We start from the raw sequence: 21,618 nt of genomic DNA on the forward strand, positions 1-21,618 counted from the left end.
AAGACCCACAACCAACCAAAAAAAATAAAAATAAAAAATAAACAATCTCAAGAAAGAAAAATATTTGAATCCTTATCTTGAGGTTCATTTCGCCTAACATCAATTTAATCTGACCTTTTCTGCTTGTCTCAGACATATACTAGTAATTGCAAATAAGGGAAACCATGGGACCTATGTTTCTTTGGGCCTGGCTTACTTCACTTAATATAATTTTTCCCAAGTCTTTCCATTAAGGAAAATAAGTTTTTAAAAAAATGAAGAAACACATCTAAGATTAAAAAGTAGGATAGGGTCAATATAGGGTCTGAGAGGTCTATATAGGGTCTGACAGACTTCTGGTGGTACAAGCAAACCTCCCCTCAGGAGAAAACTAAGCATAACAGGCTTCCGCCTTCAGCCATGAAAACCTAAAATCTGAACATTCTCACCTATATTTAGGCCTTTTTTCTCTTTAAACTATTTCTTAATTCTCATTTTTATCTTCAAGTAGTTTTAGAGAGGAATTGCCATTCCAAAAACAGCAGAAGTACACAATGAACCTTTTTTTTCCTGGCCCCAGGTCTTAAACTCGGGGCCTAGGTACTGTCCCTGAGTCTCTCTGTACTCAAGGCTAGCACTCTACCACTTGAGCCACAGCATTACTTCCAGCTCTTTCTGAGCAGTTTATTGGAGATAAGAGTCTCATGGACTTTCCTGCGGCAAGCTTGAACCGTGATCATCCAATCTCAGACTCCTGAGTAGCTAGGATTATAGGCGTGACTCCTGGTGTCCCACTTACAAAAAATCATGATCAATGTCATCCCTTTTATCAGGTCCACCCTGATTATTTTTTTTCTTTATTTTGTAGAATGTGCATTGAATTTTATGACTGTATTCTCTCTTCTCTTCATTCTTCTATCTGCCACCATTGATTCCACTCCTCTTAGTTAGTTACTCTAGATGATGCAAATAATACAGTAGAAAAGAATCTATAGTTTTTGAAATAATGAAGTTTTTGTCCTGGAATTTGTTTGCATAACTTTGTACCATGAGTTTACTTCATGGTTTGTGCAGGGACAATATTTCTATTTTCTACCAAATGGTTCATTTATTAAACAAATGTTTTCTATTCATTTAGGGGATTTTAATGCATAGTTACTTAAAAGTCTGGCAAATGTCTACTTCTATAAAATCTGTGACATATTAACCATCCATAACGAGAATACATATGAAAACTAAAATTTTCAAAAGCTGCTGATGGTTTAAACAGAGATAAGAGTCACTAATTACTGATCACTAGTGAGCATGTAGCAAGTACAGCACAAAATCTATTTAGAGACATACTATATTTTTGAAATTACTGTTTTTGGTTGTACACACTTTAAAAGTTAGTAGTAACTTGAGTTCATAAATGCTCATGTATGTGTATGTGTGTGTGTGTGTGTGTGTGTGTGTGTGTGTTATAAATCACGAAAGGAAAGGAAATAGGAGGAAAAAAACCACATTCACAGACCAACATATCAGAGGATTTATTTTGATTACAGGCAAAAAATGTCAGATCTACTGGACTACAGTGAATTTGCAAAATAAGTGTCCTTCTTAGAATTTATGATTCCTATATGTAATAAGCTTAAATCTGTCCAATACAGATAAAGCCCTTTAAAGTACTCTCCCATTCTCTGCAAACCTTTACAAGTATTTGAAATTTTCAAACAGATAAGGACAAGTTGCTTAGAAATAATCCCACTGACGAAAGTGACATGTCGATACAATTCAACTAGCACCTCTGCTTCCTAAGTGAACACAGAAACTTTCCCAAGTGCTCTATGACCGCTAGGGTCACGGTGCCATTTTGGTCTTTGGGTATCACTTTAAAAGGCACAAGCAGCTTGCAGTAATATGGTAGGTAGAGCAATGGAAATGAGAGAAAGAGAGCTGTTCAGATACCTGAGAGTTTTGCTTTTCCTTTGCCTCCGTCTGCAGTTCACAGAAGAAGAAAAAAAAGTTGCCCATTCCTCATTCCTAACGAGTGTATATATTAAGCTCTTTGAAATGTGAGTATTATGGGAAGGATCGCAGTTGCTTTAAATTATAGAAGTTGGCAAGTGCCTGGGAGAAGGAGTGGGAGGTTGTTTAAACTCAGAAAGACAGTTGCAAAACTTAGTTCAACAGCATGAGCTCCAGGCTTCAAACACACTCTCTTGCTCAGACGAGCCTTTTATTTCTCATCAGGTTATTATCTGCATTGTTTTGGTGCAGCTCTGAATAACAAGTCTATTTCTGCTTTGCATTTTTTGAATGATTTCAAAATTCATGGGAAAACCAAAGCAAGACAAACTCAGGTTTCGGAGTAAAGTTTGATCTCTGCAATGCCCAGGAAAGGTAAGCTTACCATTTTCATTGTAGTTTTTTTTTTCTCTTTCCCTCTCGTGTTTGGACTTCATCAAACTATTGACTGGAAGAACTTGTAAAGAAATGGGAGAACTTGTAGAAATAATGTCAACAAATGATAAATCAGAGGTTGGAAAACCTCAGCCGCGGGGCTTTTTCCTACTTTCTGTTCTCCTTGATGCAGGAATCTTTGTCAGCTATCTCTGACTATATTAAAAAAGGCCATTTCTCTTAGAAAATGTGAGAGGTGGTCTGTACAGTTTGCAGTCTGATGAACGTCACTTTTGTCTGTGTGGAGATGGGCTAATTTATTTCCAACGTCAGAACATCTACGCTTCCTTAGCCCGTTCGTATGCAATTCAACTTTCCAAACTGTGCTTCTCCTAACGCCACAAAATTTGCATGTAGATTTTAATGTCACTCCAAAACCTCTCTGAATCATAGTTACTAGGACTTATTATAGACTGTTTTTATAGAATGTTTTTTTTCCCAAAGTAAAGTAAATCGTTGGACTTTTTCTCAGAATGTCATGAGAGAATGTTACAGACGTGAGTCCTTTGAAGGGAGGAAAAACAAAACAAAACAAAAAACCAGTAACAATTTAACTGAAAGGTTCTAACTTCAAATCACAGTCGATGGACAGTGAATGCTGTATTGTCATCTGAGGAGGGTGACTGGGATTTCTCAGTGGTGTCTTATAAACAAGGAGGAGCAGAAGCCTAAGCTATTTGCTAGTTTTACTGCGCAGTGGTTATAGCAAAATGGCTTGTGGTTAGAAGTGGACGGCCAGGTCTCTGTGCCGTGTATCGCTGCTGTTTCCCTGAGAAGCCTTCTGTGATCAGGGTTCCTATCTTTCCAACGCACAATTCCAGGTGCAAAACACGAGCTATCCACTGGGGAAAATTCTGCAACATTCTTCCCGCAGGCTAAGATGTTTTTACCCGGAGCCCCACACGCATTCCTGCAGACGCACGTACGTGCGCGCAGGCCCAGGTTAAATCAACTGCGGGTCCGATGGAGTGCGAGTGGTTTGGGACCAGGTGACCTCTGCACAACTCAGAGAGACAGAAACCTTCGCAGTGAGGGTTGGGGGGAGGGGGGAGAAGAAAGGCCTTCCTTCTTGCGCCATCTCACTTTCCCGGGTCTGTGAGTATTTATTGCCCTCTCTGTGCACCTCTCATTCCGTTCATGGGGGGAATTACAGTGGCTTTCCACATAATCACTTGTGGTCTCTGTGATGAAGGTCAGAGGAAGGTCATGATTATTCACAAGCCAGAAGGCAGCTGGGTCAGCTGGTTGCAAGGTGGTCAGGAGACCTCTTTTTCGTTCGTTTCTTCTCCCCATCCATCGCTGTTAGCGAAGCCACCTTGGGACTGACGGTCCACTGTGCTCTCTTCGCCCAGTTTCCGTTTCCACCCCCATGTCCATCGACACCGGCCTACCCCAGCATTAGGACAGGGAGTATGGTAAATTGTGCAGACAAGACTCTAAACCAGGTCGGCTCAGCCCCACGCCCAGGCCGGTGGGTGAAGCCCCCCCACATCTGGAGGGGGTCTCCAGACCCCACCCATGACCTCATCACCGCAGGCAGCCGGGATGGCCACGCTCCTCCGCGCCTGAGCTCCCCCAGGGGATGGGTGTGGCCCACAAATGCGCAGCGTGGCCTGACATGGCTTCCCGTGGCGGGCTCCGTGGAAGCCAGACCCGCCAGGCCCAGCCCCTGAACCCCAGCGAGGCCCCAAGGAAGATATAAACAAAAGGCAAGGAGGGTTGCTAACGAAGCCCCACGCCAGCTGACTCATCCGGGACATAGCATGGTGGGGGAGGACAGAGGGGGGTGCTTTGGAGTGAAACCTGGACAGCGCCCTGGAAACAACAGGATGCAGTTGTCCCCCCCCAAGAAAGGGGTGCTGCGGAGAGAGGTCCAGGGTGACCTAATCGTACTTCAGGGGAGGCAGAGCGCAGGGTGGCCTCTGCGAGGGACAAACGCAGGACTGTGTTAACTACCGAAGTGCTGGGAAGATAGTGCTGGGAGGTGAACCAGGCTTAGCCCAGGTTGTGGGCTACAGGCTCAGATGTCAAGTCAGGGCTGTGGATCTGAGGAGCCCAGATCAGAGACCCACGGGGAGAGACCGAATTCACTAAGCCTTCCCCGAGGGTCTACTTTGCGCCTGCCACTTGAGCAAAACTCTTCAGACATAGTTCTTTACAGAGGCAAACCAGGATTGGGGAGTAGGAACAGTGCTTCGCCAGCTAGCCTGCTAAAAATGCAAGAAAAAAACATCCTCTGCAGTTTTGCATTTGAGCTAGACCTTGGAGGATGAGCCACAAAAAAAGCCAAAACACACAGTGGTATTTCCAAGCAGAGAGACAAGAGGCTAAACATCATATCATGGCTGTTACTCTAGACCAAGGAGTGTGGAGACCCCAGGACTCTGTTTCCCAAAGTGAGTTCCAAGGCACATCGATTTCAGGCGCTGTTCACAAGAGAGCGCGAGGTATTTTGTGGTCAGGCACATTTGGGAAAGCCGAAAGGCTGTGCACCACAGTGCACCAGAGCTTTGGGCTCGGGACCCAAAACAATATATGACTTCAAATCCCTAGACCCATTCCACCATCCCTTTCTTCATCTGTTAGCGAAGGACTACAAATCTATGAAGCCGCAAGGGGTGTTCTGAGGATTAAATTAGAGGAGGGACCGACGGCTATCAAAGTGCCTAGAAAGACACCTTGATGAATGCCAGATAGTATTAACTATGAAACACTGGCTTCTTTTCTGCAAGACCTCTCATACATTTTAGTGAGCTAACGTGGCCTCGAGCTCTCCCTGAGTAAGTCATTACATCCTAATGTTTTCCATATTTATTTGACCAGGAAATCATTTGCTTCCCTTCCCCCAAGGACCACAGATACATGTTAAAAAAAAAATAGTAGGATGGAGTTGGTCTGGGGAGGGGAGAAGAATTGAGGCTGAATATCTTGAAAAAGGTTTAATTAAAATATACCAATCTTTATCAGTCAGCCCACAAATTATCTTCTATTTTGGTAAGTCCCAAATATATCTAACAGAGGTTACTTTTTAAAACGGTTGTCGTGTGGGGGGGGGGGTGTGGGTGTGTGTGCTTGTGGGTGTGTCCTGAGGCTTGAACACAGGGCCTGGGCACTGTCCCTGAACTTTTCTGCTCATGGCTAGTGCTCTAGCCACAGCTCAACTTTCAGCTTTTATGATGCTTAATTGGAAATAAGAGTCTCACAGAGGGGCTGGGAAGGTGGCTCAGTGGTAGAGTGCTTGCCTTGCATGCATGAGGCCCTGGGTTCGATTCCTCAGCACCCCATAAGCAAAAAGAAAAAAGCCAGAAGTGGCGCTGTGGCTCAAGTGGTAGAGTGCTAGCCTTGAGCTGAAGAGCTGAGGGACAGTGCCCAGGCCCAGAGTTGAGGCCCCACAACTGGACCTCCCCCCAAAAAAAAGTTTCACAGACTTTCCTTCCCAGCCTGGCTTTGAACTTTGATGCTCTGACCTCAGCTTCCTGAGTAGCTAGGATTACAGGTGTGAGCTACCAATATCCAGTTTTGTTTTTTAACTCTTGGAAGTAGAAAAAGACGCAGACAGTAAAGTAAATCTTTGTCAGTAATTTCACTTGAGAAAAGTTAACCTTTGCCAACAGTGTGAGGAACACTGTGTAGAGGGAAATGTAGAAATTCAGATGCTAAGTGGTGTCCTGATCCATTGGGAACATAAGCATTCTGATCTCTGAGATGCAAAATTAGATAGTGACTAGACATAATGTCAGAGAAGCTCGGAGTGAATGGGAATTCAAAGCAGAGAGGACTCAAACAATCATATCATTTTCACATTCTTTGACATCTGCCAGACTCAAGGAACCAAGCTAGGTCCTTTAGACCATTTATACCTCATTCTGCAGATGAGAAACAGCCCCAGAGGAATTCAGTAACCTGCTGGGAGTCTTTCAAAACCGAAGGTCTCAAGGTTAGGTCCATCTGCTGCTCTGTCTCCCTTCAGAGAGATTTCTTAAAGGGGTGTATAACCTGGCCTTCAGGGATGAAGAAGAGTTGGTGGCATGGGGCATTCCACACAGACAGGAGAATGAACAGATGTACATGTGAGACCCTCAGAGGGACAGTCAGGGAAGTTGCCCTGGGGAAATCATGTAGACGAGAAAGGAGGGTGAAGTTCCGGGGAAGCTTGGCTGGAATCACAGAAAGCCTTGAATGACAAACCATGCAGTTTGGCCCCTTTTGCCCCCCCCCCGATAATCATTAAAGTTTTATAAGCAAGAAATTAGCACACTGAGAACAGTGACTTCAGATAATTAATCCATGGATAGCAGAGGCAGAGAACCCCTAGTGATGAGGCCAGGCAAGAAAGAATGGCAGCTAGGGCTCATGCAACAGTGAACCAGAGAAAGGAGAAAAGCTGGGCATGATCACACATGCCTATAATCTAATTCCATGTACTTGGGTGACAGAAGCAGAAGGTTCTGAAGTTTGAAGCTCGCCTGGACATAGTAGGACATAATCTCAAAAGCAAAGTGAGGTGGGGTGTGGTTGAAATGAGCGAATGCTTGCTAGGCCAGTGTAAGCCCTGGATTCCATCCCAGGACCACAGAAGGGAAGAAGAGTACATGTAGCCCAAACTCTGAGGCTGGTTCTTTCAACAGACGACCCTGTGGCCTCACTAAAGCCAGCGTCCCTGAGAGCCTCAGTTTCAAGCCTGTAAAATGGGGGGAGGGGTGCAGAATGGAAAATGTAGGCGGGTTAGTTGACCCTTGAGGGCTTTCCCCAGCATTCAAACTCCCTGGGAATAACATTCCAAGCCCTTTTATGGAAATCATTAACTATATAGCTCCCTCTTCGATCACGGAGTTCCAGGCATCTCCTTCATATCAAACAGGCAAATTTCCAAAACAACTTTAGGGTCTACAAAAGTTTTATGAGTTCACAGATATATAGCAATTACATAATAATGGCATTGGTATGTAACAACTTGGGGAGGGTGCATTTTGATATATCCCTTTGGGAGAAAATTTTGTCCATCTTCCCGGCTGTCTGCCTTGTGCTAAATGTCGATCTCTCATGACTGAGAACTCTTGGGGCAGTTTATAGCACATCAAAACCTGGTAGTGTTTTGAATGGCAATTAATCATGTAAATAGGCTTCCAATGATAATTAATCATATTAGTAGTGTTTTGAATGATAATTAATCACATAAGTGTCTTATGATCTCCTGCAGCTTCCAAATGCATGGTAAGCTTTCAGAGAGCAGGGATTAATTCATCTTTAGGTCTGAATCTTAATTTATTATATCAGGCCTGAAAGAACTACTGCATTCCTATACTTTTTATAAATATAACTCAAATCCAGTTTCTAAGAAGCCATTCAAGAAAGAACTTGAGCTTCAGAAATGGCTACTCTTCCTACATCTCCAACATCAAGGTCCAGTAAAGCTACAGTGACAATCACTCTTACGACTGTCTGTGGCTTTGATGTCTGTGTATTCTGCCTGCAGACCCTAGCTGGAAACTGGGAATCACTTGGGAGACTGGGAATCTGGTGTGTGAGCATTCCTAGGCAGGCCTGTTCTCTAAGATCTGGCCAGCTATGAACATGTCCACTTCTTATAGGTATCCACTCCTAGTCACTCCAAGTCTTAGGAAATCTCCCATCAGAACTCCTTCTCTTCCCCCATTGCAGTGTTTGCTTTAGAGCTGCGACTCTGAAACACCAGGAAGGAGTATTATTGTTAAGAAACTTCTGCTTCCTGCACCGTAAAACCCTTGACCCCAGGAAATACAAAAGCAGCATCCAGGAAATGACTAGTTGGAGATGGAGTATAACTTACAAACTAATACTTTGGAGCATGCTTCTGTCTCACATTTATTATATGGTATTCAACAATTATCAGTTAAATATAAAATCACTTCTTCTAAGTTACTCAACTTAGTCACCAGAAGAGATGTTTACAATGATCAGATTAACAGTGTCTTGTCAGACATAGGGCTTGCACTCAAGGCCTGCACACTGTCTCTGAGTTCTTTGCTCAAGGATAGACTCTACTTTAAGCCACAGTGCCACTTCTGTTTTTTTGAGTGGTTGATTGGAGATAAGATGCCTCCAGATTGCTCTTGGCTCTGCTTTTAGATGGAGCAAGGCACCATTCTCTTTCCTCTTAAACACTCTCCATCTGCCTTCCCAACCTCTCCTAGATGCTCATGTCCCTCACTGGAAAGACTCCCAGAAGCTGGGTGGCTCACCTAGGATGAGTGCGGCCCACTTGAAGCAGACATCCAGACTTGATTACCAGAGTCCAAATGACTTTCCTGTCTCATCTCTGGCTTGAAACTTAAAACCATCTTGATCATCCTTGTATGGATGATCTAAAGCTCTGTAATGAGAAAGTAGCCAAACCCTATGAGGAATCAGCAAGGAAGTATTAGAAGATCAATTAGTGACTTCTAATGGAAAACCAGATGTTTTCTAAGGCTCTACCCACTGTTCTCTGCATATTATCTGAGGGCTCAGAATATAGAAGTCCTATCTAATACACTCTCAAATTTACATTTTCGGTTTGGATTAATTCTCAATTTGCATGGAATTTGTCATAAAATGATTGGCTAAAACATCTAGTTCATTTCTTTTTATCTTCTGTTTTATTTATTTATTTTTCGATTTTTGACCTAGTCTGGAGCTTGAACTAAAGGTCTTGTTTCTTTTTTTTAATTGTCAAAGGGATGTACAGAGGAGTTATGGTTATATAAATAAGGTAATAAGAAAATTTCTTGTTAAACTTGTTACCACTTCCCTCATTTTCTCCTACTTTCCCTCCCTCCCTCTGCTCTTTTTTGTTGGTTTGCCTTAGTTAACCGAAAACAATTTGAAGCATCTGGAATTAGGAAGTTTAACCCACTATAATCTAGAAACATTAACTACTTCCTTAGGTTGGCTAGGAAACCTCGAGAAGCTTTCTTTGTCATTCAACAAATGTGTCTTGAATAAATATGTACACGCATGCACATTATCTTAGCAATAACACTAGAGAGCTGAGCATACTGACTCACTCCACAGAAGGTACAACGATAGATAAAGCCGCATTTTAGCTCACGAATATCTTTAGAAACTCAATTCTATATCTATCCCTATTTTACAAGGGATTTTTCCAAACCCCACCGTTAGCAAAACAATGACATGTATATAATCTGCAGGCCAACAGAGTTTGTAGCCCTATCAGCCTTTTGCAACAAAGGAAAAGTATCAGATGTCCCTTGATTCTCATTTTCCCAGAGATGGATAATGAGGCAAATAATGGCCTCTGCTGGCATCTTCAGTCTCCCCTAGAATGGAGAAATGACCCACTTTGTGTGTTCCCCCTTTTGTTGTTAACTTAGTCTTCCTCTTGCCTAGACTACCTCATGTAGCTGCTATTGTCTTTCAATCCCATTCTTCATGCCGTGTATTTCTTTCATTCCACAGCTCTCTTCTTACCTTCTATTGCCCATCTTCTCCTCCTATTCCTGATTCTTCTTCTATTTCTCTCTTTCTCTGCTGTTCCTACCTTTCTTTCTCCTACTATCTATGACCTTCTCCAAAGTCCTTTCCTCTTTTTTTATTTCCTTCATATACACTCCTCCTCATCCCCTTTGACTCAACTATTTTTCCTTGTTTCTATTTATGCTTTACCTCCTGTAACTTATAGGACTCAGATAAATGAAATGCCTAGCACAGTGCCTGGTACTTGGTAGAATCTATATAAATACCATTTTGGCCCCTTTTAAATGTGATTTAAGGCAAATTGAAAGGAATATGCCAAACAAAGCAATCTAAATGGAAACAGAAAATCAAAACCATGGAGAGGAGGAACAAAATACAAGAACCACAAGAACCAATCTAGTTACTATGATTGAGCGTGAAATTTCACTTCCTAACAGCCAAAGCCCAGTCTCTTCAGACTTAAAGAGACCCATGCATTCTCTGCTGTGCTTAGGGTACAGGGCCCAAGGAAAGGGAATGAATTCTCTTTCTTTTGTCCTGTTCGGGATCCTGCCTTGGAGCACATGTTTTTCCCCCCTCAAATCACAATTTTATTTTCAGAAATCCACTAATCTCTCACTGAACATCCAGTGCTGTATTGTGTTAAAACCTCACTCAAATCCTATTTAGAAAGATGTTTTGTGTTGTGAAGAATACAAGCCTCATAATGAAGGCAATTCATAGTTGAAGCTGTTGCTATGGTGTTGCTATAGGAGACCTATAATTCCTAATCAAGCTTCCTGAATGCAAGTTCGAGCTGCCCCGGGTGGTTTATGGGAGAAAAACACCAGAAAAAGGAAGGAAGGAAGGAAGGAAGGGAGGGAGGGAGGAAGGGAGGGAAGGAGGGAGGGAGGGAGGGAAATTTCTTCTTAATTCTTGTCCATTTTTCTGTAAAGACACTCCTTTGCTTTATTCTTCCTTACTCTATTTTCTTTCCTGTTCTTATCACCTTCCTTCTGAGGCTGATTTCAGGTTTGAATATTTCCTTCCAGCAGGACTTCAGGAGTGATTTTCTGAAATTTAGTGTTAATTCCTTAGGATTTTAATCCAAAAAGATAGCAAAGCAGCCTCAAGTAAAAAATGAGCACAAGTATCTTTTTCATTAGAGTTGCTATGATGATTAAATGAAATACTACGGTACCCTATGGGAATGAAACGGGAAGGGGGGGAGTTATATATGTAGTGTGTTGATTGAATCCTAGATCATCAGGTTTTCTTTTCTTTCCTCTCCCTTTCCTCTTCCCTCCCTTGTTTTCTTTTCCTCTTCCCTTTTCTCTTTCAAATCTATCCAATGTGTGGATGAATTCAGTAAGCTTTCTAATTAAGCAAAAATTTCCGATTGCATTTTCAAAAAACACCATCATAACAACTCCAACTATAAATTGCCTCAATTTAAGACTTCCCTCCTTTACTACACAAAATATTTTGAACATGATTTGAGTGAACTCCCAAAAGAGATTCAGAAGTACTGTTCAAGGAAAAGAAACAGAGTTGACAGTGTATAAATGAGAGAGAGAGAGAGAGTAGGCACTCCAGCCTTTGCTTTCAATGCTAGTGCACCTTAAATATCACCAAGGAAGCTTAGAATGAGTCTCCAGCCCAGACTGTGCTAAAGACTACTACATCAGAAAGACTAGGGGAGGATCCAGATACACGCAACTTCTTTTTAACTTCCTAGGTGATTCAATAGAATCCAATAGGACAGCCAAAATGGAGAAACACTGTTTCAGGGGACACGATAACCGATGATGTGGAAAGCTGAAGAATTCCCAAAGCTGTGTGTGATGGGCACAGTAAAGATACCAATAACTTTCTAGACTCTGCGGAGTCCTTTCAAGAGATTGGAAAATGTACAAGTCAAATTGTGGAAAGAAGGGAGTAGACGCAAAAGAGCTAAGCACATGTGGCTTAATCCTTCAACAACCATGAAGGATGTCTAACGGGAAGAGCAGCAGAAGCTAGCTCGAGGAGTTAATGAAAATTTATAGTCTAAAATTTAGATCTAAAATTACATTCTAAAATTTAATTTTAGAATATAATTCATCTTTAGACTATTGAAGACCTAAATATATTCGATCCAAAGCATGTCACACTGGGTCTTAAGTTTTGGAAAAAAATGTTTGCCTTGATCCAGGGTCTCCAGCTTCACACATTCCATTTTAATCGCCATTCATTTTGGTTTTTTTATTTTTTTATTGTCAATGTGATGTACAGAGGGGTTACAGTTACATAAGTAAGGCAATAAGTACATTTACTGTCAAACTTGTTACCCCTTCCTTCATTTTTCTCCTACTTTCCCTCCCCTCTAACCACCCCCCCAAGTTGTACAGCTCATTGCCAACATATTGTCTTGTGCGTGTTATTGTTGCATTGGTTCCCCCTTGTCCTTTGTCTCACCATTTGTCATTTGTTAAATCTCTTGATACATCAAATATGTCACTGGATTAACTCATCCTCATAAATATCCTGTGAAGGGTTGCCTCCCATTTTTGTGAACAAGGAATTTTTTGATTGATAGATAGATAGATAGATGAGATTTTACATGAAGGAATGCAAGAGTTTTCTTGAAGACAATAAGGGTCAAGGGAAGGTTGAAGGCTGAGTCTATAATATCAAAAGCCCAGGGTGATTTGACACTGCCTTTCTGGGTATAAAGCACAAATTCAAAACCTGCAAAATTATCGAAAGAAAAGGAAAAAATCTATGTTCTGAAAGATACACCCAACATCTGTGCCTCAGAATAAAATAAAGAAAATGTATCTGAGGCTGCAGCTGTATCTTTGGGTTGCAGAAGGACTTGAACATTTTCCAGATCATTTCAGATAAATGTAGGCGGGTGTAAAGTCTTTGCCATCATTACACACAGATGCCCAGGAAGGTGGTGGAGGAGCAGCCAGAATCAGGATTGCCTATGGCTGATGCTAATCACAAATGCAGCTTCCTGAGCTCTGGGCAGCTGGGGCTTGGCTAGAAATGACCACTCCATGCACCATTCATCTCCACCATCTGCCCACTCCTTCTTTCTTCCCGGGGCATGCAGTCCTAACTGACTTCTGCCTGCCAAATCATCCATGTGCACCAACTCATTTGGCCACGACCGCTTGCAGAAACAAACCTCCACATCCCTTGATTACCTTGAAAACTGATTAGTGTCCATTTGCAAGTAATATTTTCCTCCTAATCTATCCAGGTATATTATGACTCAGAGGAATTCATTGATTTTTTTCTGAAAAGATTAACTTAGAAGAGAATGAAACCTAATAAAAATATTATATCAGGCCCACATAGCTGCATAATCTATGTCAATGAGATGATTTGCACTTGGTCTATGGACTCTAGGCATCAGTATTAGTCATCCGTCGCAATGAGAGATGGAAGTGAGCCACATAGCACTTTCCTGCCAATGAAAAAACTTCAGATCTTGGAATTGCTAGTGTCCTTTGGAAAATGCCAGCATCCTGTTTTGTTGCCTTAAAAATGAATATTATGGCATGTAAGGGGGAAAAAAACTAGGTTGCAAGTTTATTCCAGGGCAAATTTAGATTCTTCAAGAATAAGGTTGGATAATACAATCTGAGAGACTGTGTAGTTTAAACAGAAAAATTGCCAGTCTCCCATAAGAAGAAGGATAGCCTAAATATTTCTCTTTCAGCTCACACTTTCAGATTTCCTTCAAAAGTCATTCTAACAAAAACTTGAGAGAACTCATGTAGTGCAAACATTTCCAATAGAGTTCATGTCTCGGACCAAATTGCTCCAGCAAATCTATGGTGATTTGGCTAAGGCTGCTAACTGTCTGAAGAAGTTAGCCAAGAGAGGAAAGGCGTGCGCATGCGCTGAGGGCCTGTGTGGCTGGCTTGCACCTTCAGTCCTAACTTGGTGCTGGACAAACATCATCTCATGTCGTCTTTCCAATGACATCTTACAAGTCCGTTTTTTTCACAGAAAAAGTAGGAGAAATTGGGGCAGATGAAATAACATGGCCAGTGAAGAGTGAAGTCCAATTTAGATCATGAGTCTGAAACTCCTGTTTATCCAAAACATGTTTGGATCAACGTGTGAATGCATCTTCCAAACTCTTAGAAAATACCCAAGACAGTATGATCTTATATAATGAATCCAGAGACATGGTCCGTGAAGACCCTTGGACATGAAGTCTAAAGCCTTCATCAGGCACCTGAGAGACTCATGGATCGAACAGGTGGTTTAATGACCACCTCCATGTCTGGTGTGGAAGGAGATCTGGGGGAAGGCTGTTTGTGCACAATTCATCCTCATAAACCACTTGCCAATTATGGAAAAGGAGCCTCAGACACGGCCTTGAAAGATATGGCCTTGAAGGGATGAGAAGAACAGGAATAGGGAAGGGAAGATCTGCTCCTGGAGTCCTTGATTTCCACCAAGTAGCCTTATCTGGTCAGAGAGAAAGGTTCTGGGAGGGAAAGCAGTAATTTTTAAAAAAGCTAGTGAAAGATTAGATAGGCTTCAAATGATGACAAGATGAAAATATAATAGGTAATTCTGGCTTTATTCTGAAACGGGAAGGCATCAGATCTTCTGAGTGAGGACACGACATGCAGGAGCCATCATTTGGGGGAGATGGAGCTGCTGTGGTGAGGAAGGAAACAGGAAGTGGGAAGGCAGAGGGGGCATGTCCCTCAGAATTCCATGCCAGCCAAAGGTCAGGGTGCCCATGGCCTGGGCCTCATTCGGTCTCTGCACTGCTCTGCCCTGCGTGCAGGAAATCTGTGCAGATGAAGCACCATCTTCGGGAGGCTGTGTTCTGCCTGATGTGGCCCAAATTCCCTTGGCCTTTGATGTGGAAGTGTCACCAGGACATTGAGTGGATTCCTGACCATCTTCCAGGGGAGAACATGCAATAAAGAAGGACCCCCAGTGCACACATGCTGACTTCGGATAGCAGGGAGGCAGAGATGAGAGGGGGAAAACCCAGCGAAGGAAAAATAAGATTTCATTTTCCCCCAATGTGATGAGACAGAAATTTAAATTATGGGCCCCTAAGTAGAAACAATAATATGTGAAGGCATCACTTCAATGTTATTAATACTTAAAGAATGATTTTCTGCAGACATGTTACCTCACCCCATCCTTACTCATGTATACACATGAGGCCCTGGTGGATTCTAGTTGTTTCCAGAGCAATCTGTAGAGATCAATTAGGAATGTCCTAGCCAGGACTCATCTTCTGAAGGAATGGGTTCGTGCAGCTTACAAGTTGTAAAAAAAAATCCAAGAAAGCTGTGCTGGGGAATTATAATTGGACCTGAGTTCATTTCTTAGTCATGTGACCCTGGACAAGTTTGCTCTTCTCAGAATAGCTATAGAAACATGACAGGCTGATGAAATAATAGATATGACAGCATCTTTCTCACAGCAAGAAGTTGACATAGCAGTGAGCAGGGTCATAAACCAATGCAGAGGGGGCCAGGCAGGAAATACAAGTGAACCCAGAGGACTAAGAGAAAACGTGTAAGGCCAGAACTCATGGGTACACCCAAAGTCAATGCTAGCTACTTGGCCTCACCCAGGATCCCCATGCTGTGGAAATAAAATAACAACTAGAAAGCATATGACAAGTCAAGAGAGACCAAAAGAGAAAAGAAAAAAATCTTCATTTTCATTTGGTACTAGGCCCATAAATTATATCTCTGACATACAAGTGAGATTAGTAGTGGGAAGAATCTCTGAGAATCTGAAGAGTGGAAATGAATTCATGTTGATTTATAGCACCAGCATTCGAAGTGACATAGCTCTACCTTCTGGAATACTGTCTAGGGTATTTTGGGATACTTGGAAACCCCACCCCTTTCTTCTTCCCAATGAAGGTTCTAATCCCAGCTACTCCCAAAGTGTTAGGATCGCACCATCCCACTGATCCACTAAAACCCACAACAAGGAGAAACCCAGGATGCTCAACAGAAATGAGTACAACAACTATGAGGTGACCTTTGTAATCACAATAAAAAAAATGCCTGGGATGAAAAATAAAATTTCTTCTCTATTTTCAAAAACAAAAACAAAAATAAATGCAACGATGGAATAAAAGGTCTCAACATTGAAAAGACTGTTACAGGCTGTCAATCACAAACCTCTGGACCGCCCCCCCCCCAGAATACTTAGCACCTGCTTAAGAACTCCAGTTGGCCAGTCCACTCCTGGAATTGTCAGAGAGCCCAAACATACAATGAGAGTGGGCTTCTTTTTCTTCTGAACAATAGCTCTTTCTAAAAACCCATCTTCACAGTAATGCTAAACACAAGCAGTCACTTGTATCTACGCTCAGCCTCCCCCAAAACAGTGAAAAGGAGAGGATTCTCTAGCAGAGACAAAGTGGCAGCCCCTCTTCTGTCCAAGAAGGATTAGAGTTGGCAGGTGGCATTGTCCTTACAGTGCAGACTCACTGGCATGCCCACGTTTGGGCATCAAAGGATCTGGCAGAGTGAGAGCAACTGCATGATTGCAGAAAAGGCCTCCACTTAGCTGTCCAGCTGTCCAAGTAGCCATGGCTTTGGGCTTGCATTAGATGACCAGGCATTTGAGAGTTGAGTTCTGAGGGCCTTTAGAACACAGTCAGTTCTCACAATTTATGGCAGTTACGTTATACAACGTTACCATGAATGCTGACTTAGCAATCAAGGAACCATTGCCCCTAGAGATGGATAAGGGTAGGTTCTTGAAAGCCTTTCTCACAACATTTCTGGAAAGTGGTTATCATATAACCTTGCTTGATGCTTACCTATGTTTTAAGATACTTTATTTCATATATATATATTATTGATTCAGTAAAGACAGGCTCATTGCCAAAGGCAACGCAACTAACGCCTACATGAAGCTTATCTAACACATGTATTCTCTCTTGTTCCAAGCAACAATTCCATGCTTGGGGGCTAATTTAAACAGCAAAATCACCAGGGAAAGTATAAAAATGCAAGAAATGAGACACCAAAACCACTGCCATAAAAGAACACATGTTTACAGTGCACACTACTTCTCATGCAATACAGAGAGCTGAAAGTAGAAGGTAAAGCACCGTCACCTTTAATCTCAGCTTTGCAGATCTATACATAGCCATCAAAGATTCACAGATACATTTTAGCCAGGAGAAGAATTTGCCATCACAGAATCTGTGGATAGTTGAGACTGACTAATACTCAAAAATTTTCTGGGCTCCAGTAAAGTCATACTGAGGTTTATTTATAAGACCTGAAAATATAAGTTAGACATGAGGACAAAAGAATACAATATATTCCATTGCACAGGTGTGGTTTTTTTCTTTTAAAGGACATAACCCCAAATGGAATTATTCCCAAGATACTAATATATAGGCACTATCCTATTTCAGCATTAAATTGGAAAAAATGTTTTCCTATTGAAGCACTTTTTCTCTTCTTAACAAAATTTAGTTTTGTTTTCATTATTTTTTTAAAATTTTGCTTTATTGTTAAGAGGCTGTACAGAGTAAAGCAACGAGTACATTACTTGTCTATCATTGTTAATTGCTACATAATTGTACACCTCCACAGAATATTGTATCACATTTAAGCACAGGTAAATGATATGCACTGATCAAATCAGAGTAAGTAGCATTACTGTACTATCACATTAAACATTCATTATTTCTTTGTGTTGGGAACATTTAAAATACTCCTCTCTAGCTATTGTGAGATATATAATATGTTATTAACTTTTGTCACCCTGCTGTGCTATCAAATACTAGAACTTAGCCTCTGTGTTTTTTTACATTCTTTTTACCCACCAGCCGATCTCTCTCTCGATCCTCCCCTCCTCTCCACCCTCCCCAGCCCCTGGTAACCACTAATCGACTCTTTACTTCTATGAGACCAGCTTTTATTACCTTCTATGTAGGAGTGAGAACATGTGGTATTTGTCTTTCCGTTTCTGGCTTATTTCACTTAACATAACATCCTCCAGATTCACTCATGTAAGTCAGACTTTCCGGAACTTCTACAAATTGATCTTCACTATGTCTTGGAAGCTACACAGAACATGGCCACCTTCCTTCCACAGAGGAGTCTTTCAGACGCTTACAGATACTACAGTTCCTCACTGGCACAACTTCCCACCTTGGACATTCTATTCTCTAACTGTTCCTCGTAATTCCACTAATTTCAGCATCTTGCTCACTTTCTTGAGACATGTTCTAAACTGTCAAAGTTGATTATCATCTCCTGCTGAGTCTCTAGAATAAAATGAGCATCTTCAAACACCACAGGCAACTTTTCTAAGAGATAATTAGATAGATAGATAGATAGATAGATAGATAGATAGATAGATAGATAGATAGATAGATAGATAGATAGATGATAGATAGAAACTCTTTAAAATAAATCATCTCTTTCTATGTTTTGAAATTCATCCTAAGGAAATAATTACATGCATAAGCTAAAAATTAGTGGCAAGGCTGTTCCTTAGGGAACATATGGAAACAATTTAGACATCACAATTTAGCACAGCACTAAGGAAATTGTGGCACATCCATAGAACCAGTGAACACTTCATCACTATTAAAAATGGTAATGTAAGCAAACTTATATTTGACCTACATAAACGATCACATAGCCATGTAGAAAATATTGTAGAAGAAAATTGTACTTTATTAAAACAGCCATCTATGACCCACAGAAGGAAGCATTCTCTGCATTAGCTACACCCATCACTATGATAAGTACCTGGGGAAAACAGCCTAAAAGAGAAATGATTTATTTAGGCTCATGATCTCAGAGGTTTCCATCCATGATCAGCTGGCTCTATTTTTATGGCACTGGGATGGTCAAGACAAGTTACAGGAAAAGTGCTCACCTCGTGGAAGCAGAGAGAGAGAAAGGGGCCTGGGACAAGGTGTATTTCCGATGCATGCCTCTGTTGACCTATTTCCCAACCTCCCAGATTAGTCCCTGCTAGGCTTCAACACACATCCTTGTGGGGGGGCTATATTTGAATTGTTACATCCTGCCTAATTCTAACGTTGATTCAATGTAGTCTAATTTAGTCTTTATGTCTTATGTCCTAAGATAAGTTACTGTGTGTATAATAAGGAAAAGCCAATTCTGCTTAGTGTTTTAAAAAAGTAAATTAAAGTCACTTTTTGGTAGTTACATAATACTTACCTGGCCTTAACCCAAGCCTACCTGTGATTTTACTTATTGGGTTTCATCTACGTACACTCTTCCTTCACAAGCGATGTTCACCTTAGCCACAATGAATCATAAATTTATCCCTCTGTTCTCCACCTGCTATCTTCTCCTTACAATCTCCTCTAGGGTAAGGGATAGTCTGTAGAGATTGCCCATATTAAGACACATAATAGAATGGCATAGTCAGTCCAAAGCTATCTATCTCCTGGATATCAGAACTCTCAGGACTTTCAGGGAGAGTTTAATTACCTTATTTTGCAATCTCAATCTAGACAAGATGATCATGCTATTTACAATATTGTCTAAGGAGGGAAAAATAAAACCTAAAACACTGTCTTTTTCATTGTCATGTACAAGAGGGTAAAAATCATCCCAGATATCTTTTTTCCGTTTGGCAGGCATGACCTGAGCTATTCAGAGACAAATTTTAGGCAGATATTAAGCTCAGTTTATACACATGAGCCCCATGTAGTCAGATTCCACAAATACGGCCTCCTCGGACTTCTTTGTATCTCTTTGTATCAAAAGAATTTAATATTAAATTTTCAAACCCAATTGGCATCAATAAATTCCAGATGTCCTCCCCAAATCCCTAAATCTCACATTAGACTAAAAGAGATATTGCAGAATATGATCAGATGGTTACATTCAGTTCCCTAAAAAGCCAGAACAATCTTCAGCAGTCTTCAGCCTTCTCCCAAGAAAATAGGTGAACTCATGAGTTCTTAAGAAGATGAGTTCTCAGGATTCACAACCCAGCTGTCCGACATATGCTTTTCTTCCTTCCTCCGCTCATGGGGGTGATGGCATCATGGTAAAGTACAGGAGAGAGAGCCAAGCTGCCTGTGTTGCAATTTGTCTGGAAGACTTTGGACAAGTCACTTACTCTCTCGATTCCTCAGTCTTTCTATCTGAAAATAGGATTGCTTTATGGAGATTCGTGAGTTAACAATGCTCTGAGCACAGGCCCAGCGTTTGTTATTATCTAACAAGTGTGTGACATAAGAAGTCTAGTGGCTTGAGAAGTTCCCTTCCCACTTTCCTGCTAGGTAAACAGGCCTAAGTCTTCTTAACCCTTGATTACAAAGACTCTCCTTGTTCTGTGAGTGATCTAAATTCAGATCACAGACACCAACCTTCCTTACCCGAGTCAGTACCCCTGATCTGTGTGCCTGAGTCAAGGCCATTCTACCAACTGGTCAAGTAATATAACTCTAATGACAAAAAAAACTCAAGTTCTATCTTCAGAGGTTTTGAGGAAACACCTTCACATCTCTAATTAATTAAATGTAAAAAATCTCTAACATACTAATATGCTCGCAATCATTATTTTAAATTGTAATTTTCTGCATTCTTACTCTTATGCACCTAGTGGTAGAGTGCCAGTCATGAACAAAAAACTAAGGGACATAGGCTAGGCTCTTAGTTCAAGCCCGGGTACCAGCATAAAAATGAAAATGAGGAGAAGGAAGCGGAGGAGAAAGAGGATGGAGAAGGAGGAGGGAGGAGGAAGAAGAAGGAGGAAGAGGAAGAGGAAAAAGATGACAATGGGGACAATAATGACAATGAAATGTTTCATGGGCGTTTTGTTCGAGAAGAATTTTGTTATCCAAATGATGCATTATCTAAAGAGATAAATGAACTCTTCCAGAAAATTTGCTCTAAAAGAAGGCAAACCTTTGATAACAATGAAGTATTTTACACAAATCTAATAGTATTCCATATAAATCTAGCATGAAAATAAGGAGAAATGTCTCTCTCGTACTTTTATGATTCAGTGGCCTTGGGCCAAAAGGGAGTTTGTTTCCTCACCTAAAAAGCAGTAAGTGTGAAGTCTTGGACTGATGGGTTTTGTCTTAGTTTGGACTACTATAGCAAGAAGCCATCAACTGAATTATTTAATAAACATTTATCTCTAGATTTAGAAACTAGAGAGTCTGAGATCAAAGCATCAGCAGATCTCATGTCTGGTGAGACCTCAATTCTGATTGAAAATGGACATCTTCTTATAATGTCTAGAGGGTTAAGGGAAAACAAAGGAGGAGAAAACAATGCTTGATAAGAAATGCACTCATTACCTTGCCCATGTAATTGTAACCCCTCTGTACGGTATTTTCACAAGAAAAAAATGTCTAGAGGTTGTGGAGAGAACGAAAGAGAGAAAGGAAGAAGGAAGCAGAGAGAATAAACAAATGAAAATGGAAAGAAGGAAGGAAGGAAGGAGATGGGGAAGGGGAAGGGGAAGGAAGAAGGGAAAGGAAAGGAATAAAGGAAAGGGAAGGGGAGGAAGAAGTGTTTACCTCTTTCATCTCTCTTCTTGCTTGTAAAGGTACTAATTCCACTCATGAGGTCACCTTATGATTGAATTATCTCCCCAAGTCTCCTCCTCCAATTATCCCTGTATTGGACATTGGTGTTCCAGCATATGAATGGGGAAGCATTCAGCCACTAGCCACTTTATACCGTTAACAGGGGCCCAAACTCTTTCTGCGCATCCACCTTAGCATACAAACTTTCACTACGACCA

General features: G+C 41.3%; 1 protein-coding gene across 2 annotated transcripts in view; it reads left to right on the forward strand.

Moving 5' to 3' along the window:
* Positions 1–1,975: 1,975 nt before the first annotated feature.
* Positions 1,976–21,618, forward strand: part of C1qtnf7 (C1q and tumor necrosis factor related protein 7) — an 86,197-nt gene continuing 66,554 nt past the window's right edge. The window contains exons 1-2 of one of the 2 annotated variants that reach the window (XM_013008965.1): positions 1,976–2,033; positions 2,212–2,361. In XM_013008965.1, the coding sequence (XP_012864419.1) occupies positions 2,349–2,361 (13 nt within the window). In that variant the 5' untranslated portion in view covers positions 1,976–2,033; positions 2,212–2,348. Of the gene's footprint in view, positions 2,034–2,142; positions 2,362–21,618 lie in introns of those variants that run through there. The other variant, XM_013008963.1, reaches the window with a different exon arrangement.

The sequence above is a fragment of the Dipodomys ordii genome, unplaced genomic scaffold, assembly GCF_000151885.1.
Source record: "Dipodomys ordii isolate 6190 unplaced genomic scaffold, Dord_2.0 Scaffold8, whole genome shotgun sequence".
Classification (NCBI taxonomy): domain Eukaryota; kingdom Metazoa; phylum Chordata; class Mammalia; order Rodentia; family Heteromyidae; genus Dipodomys; species Dipodomys ordii.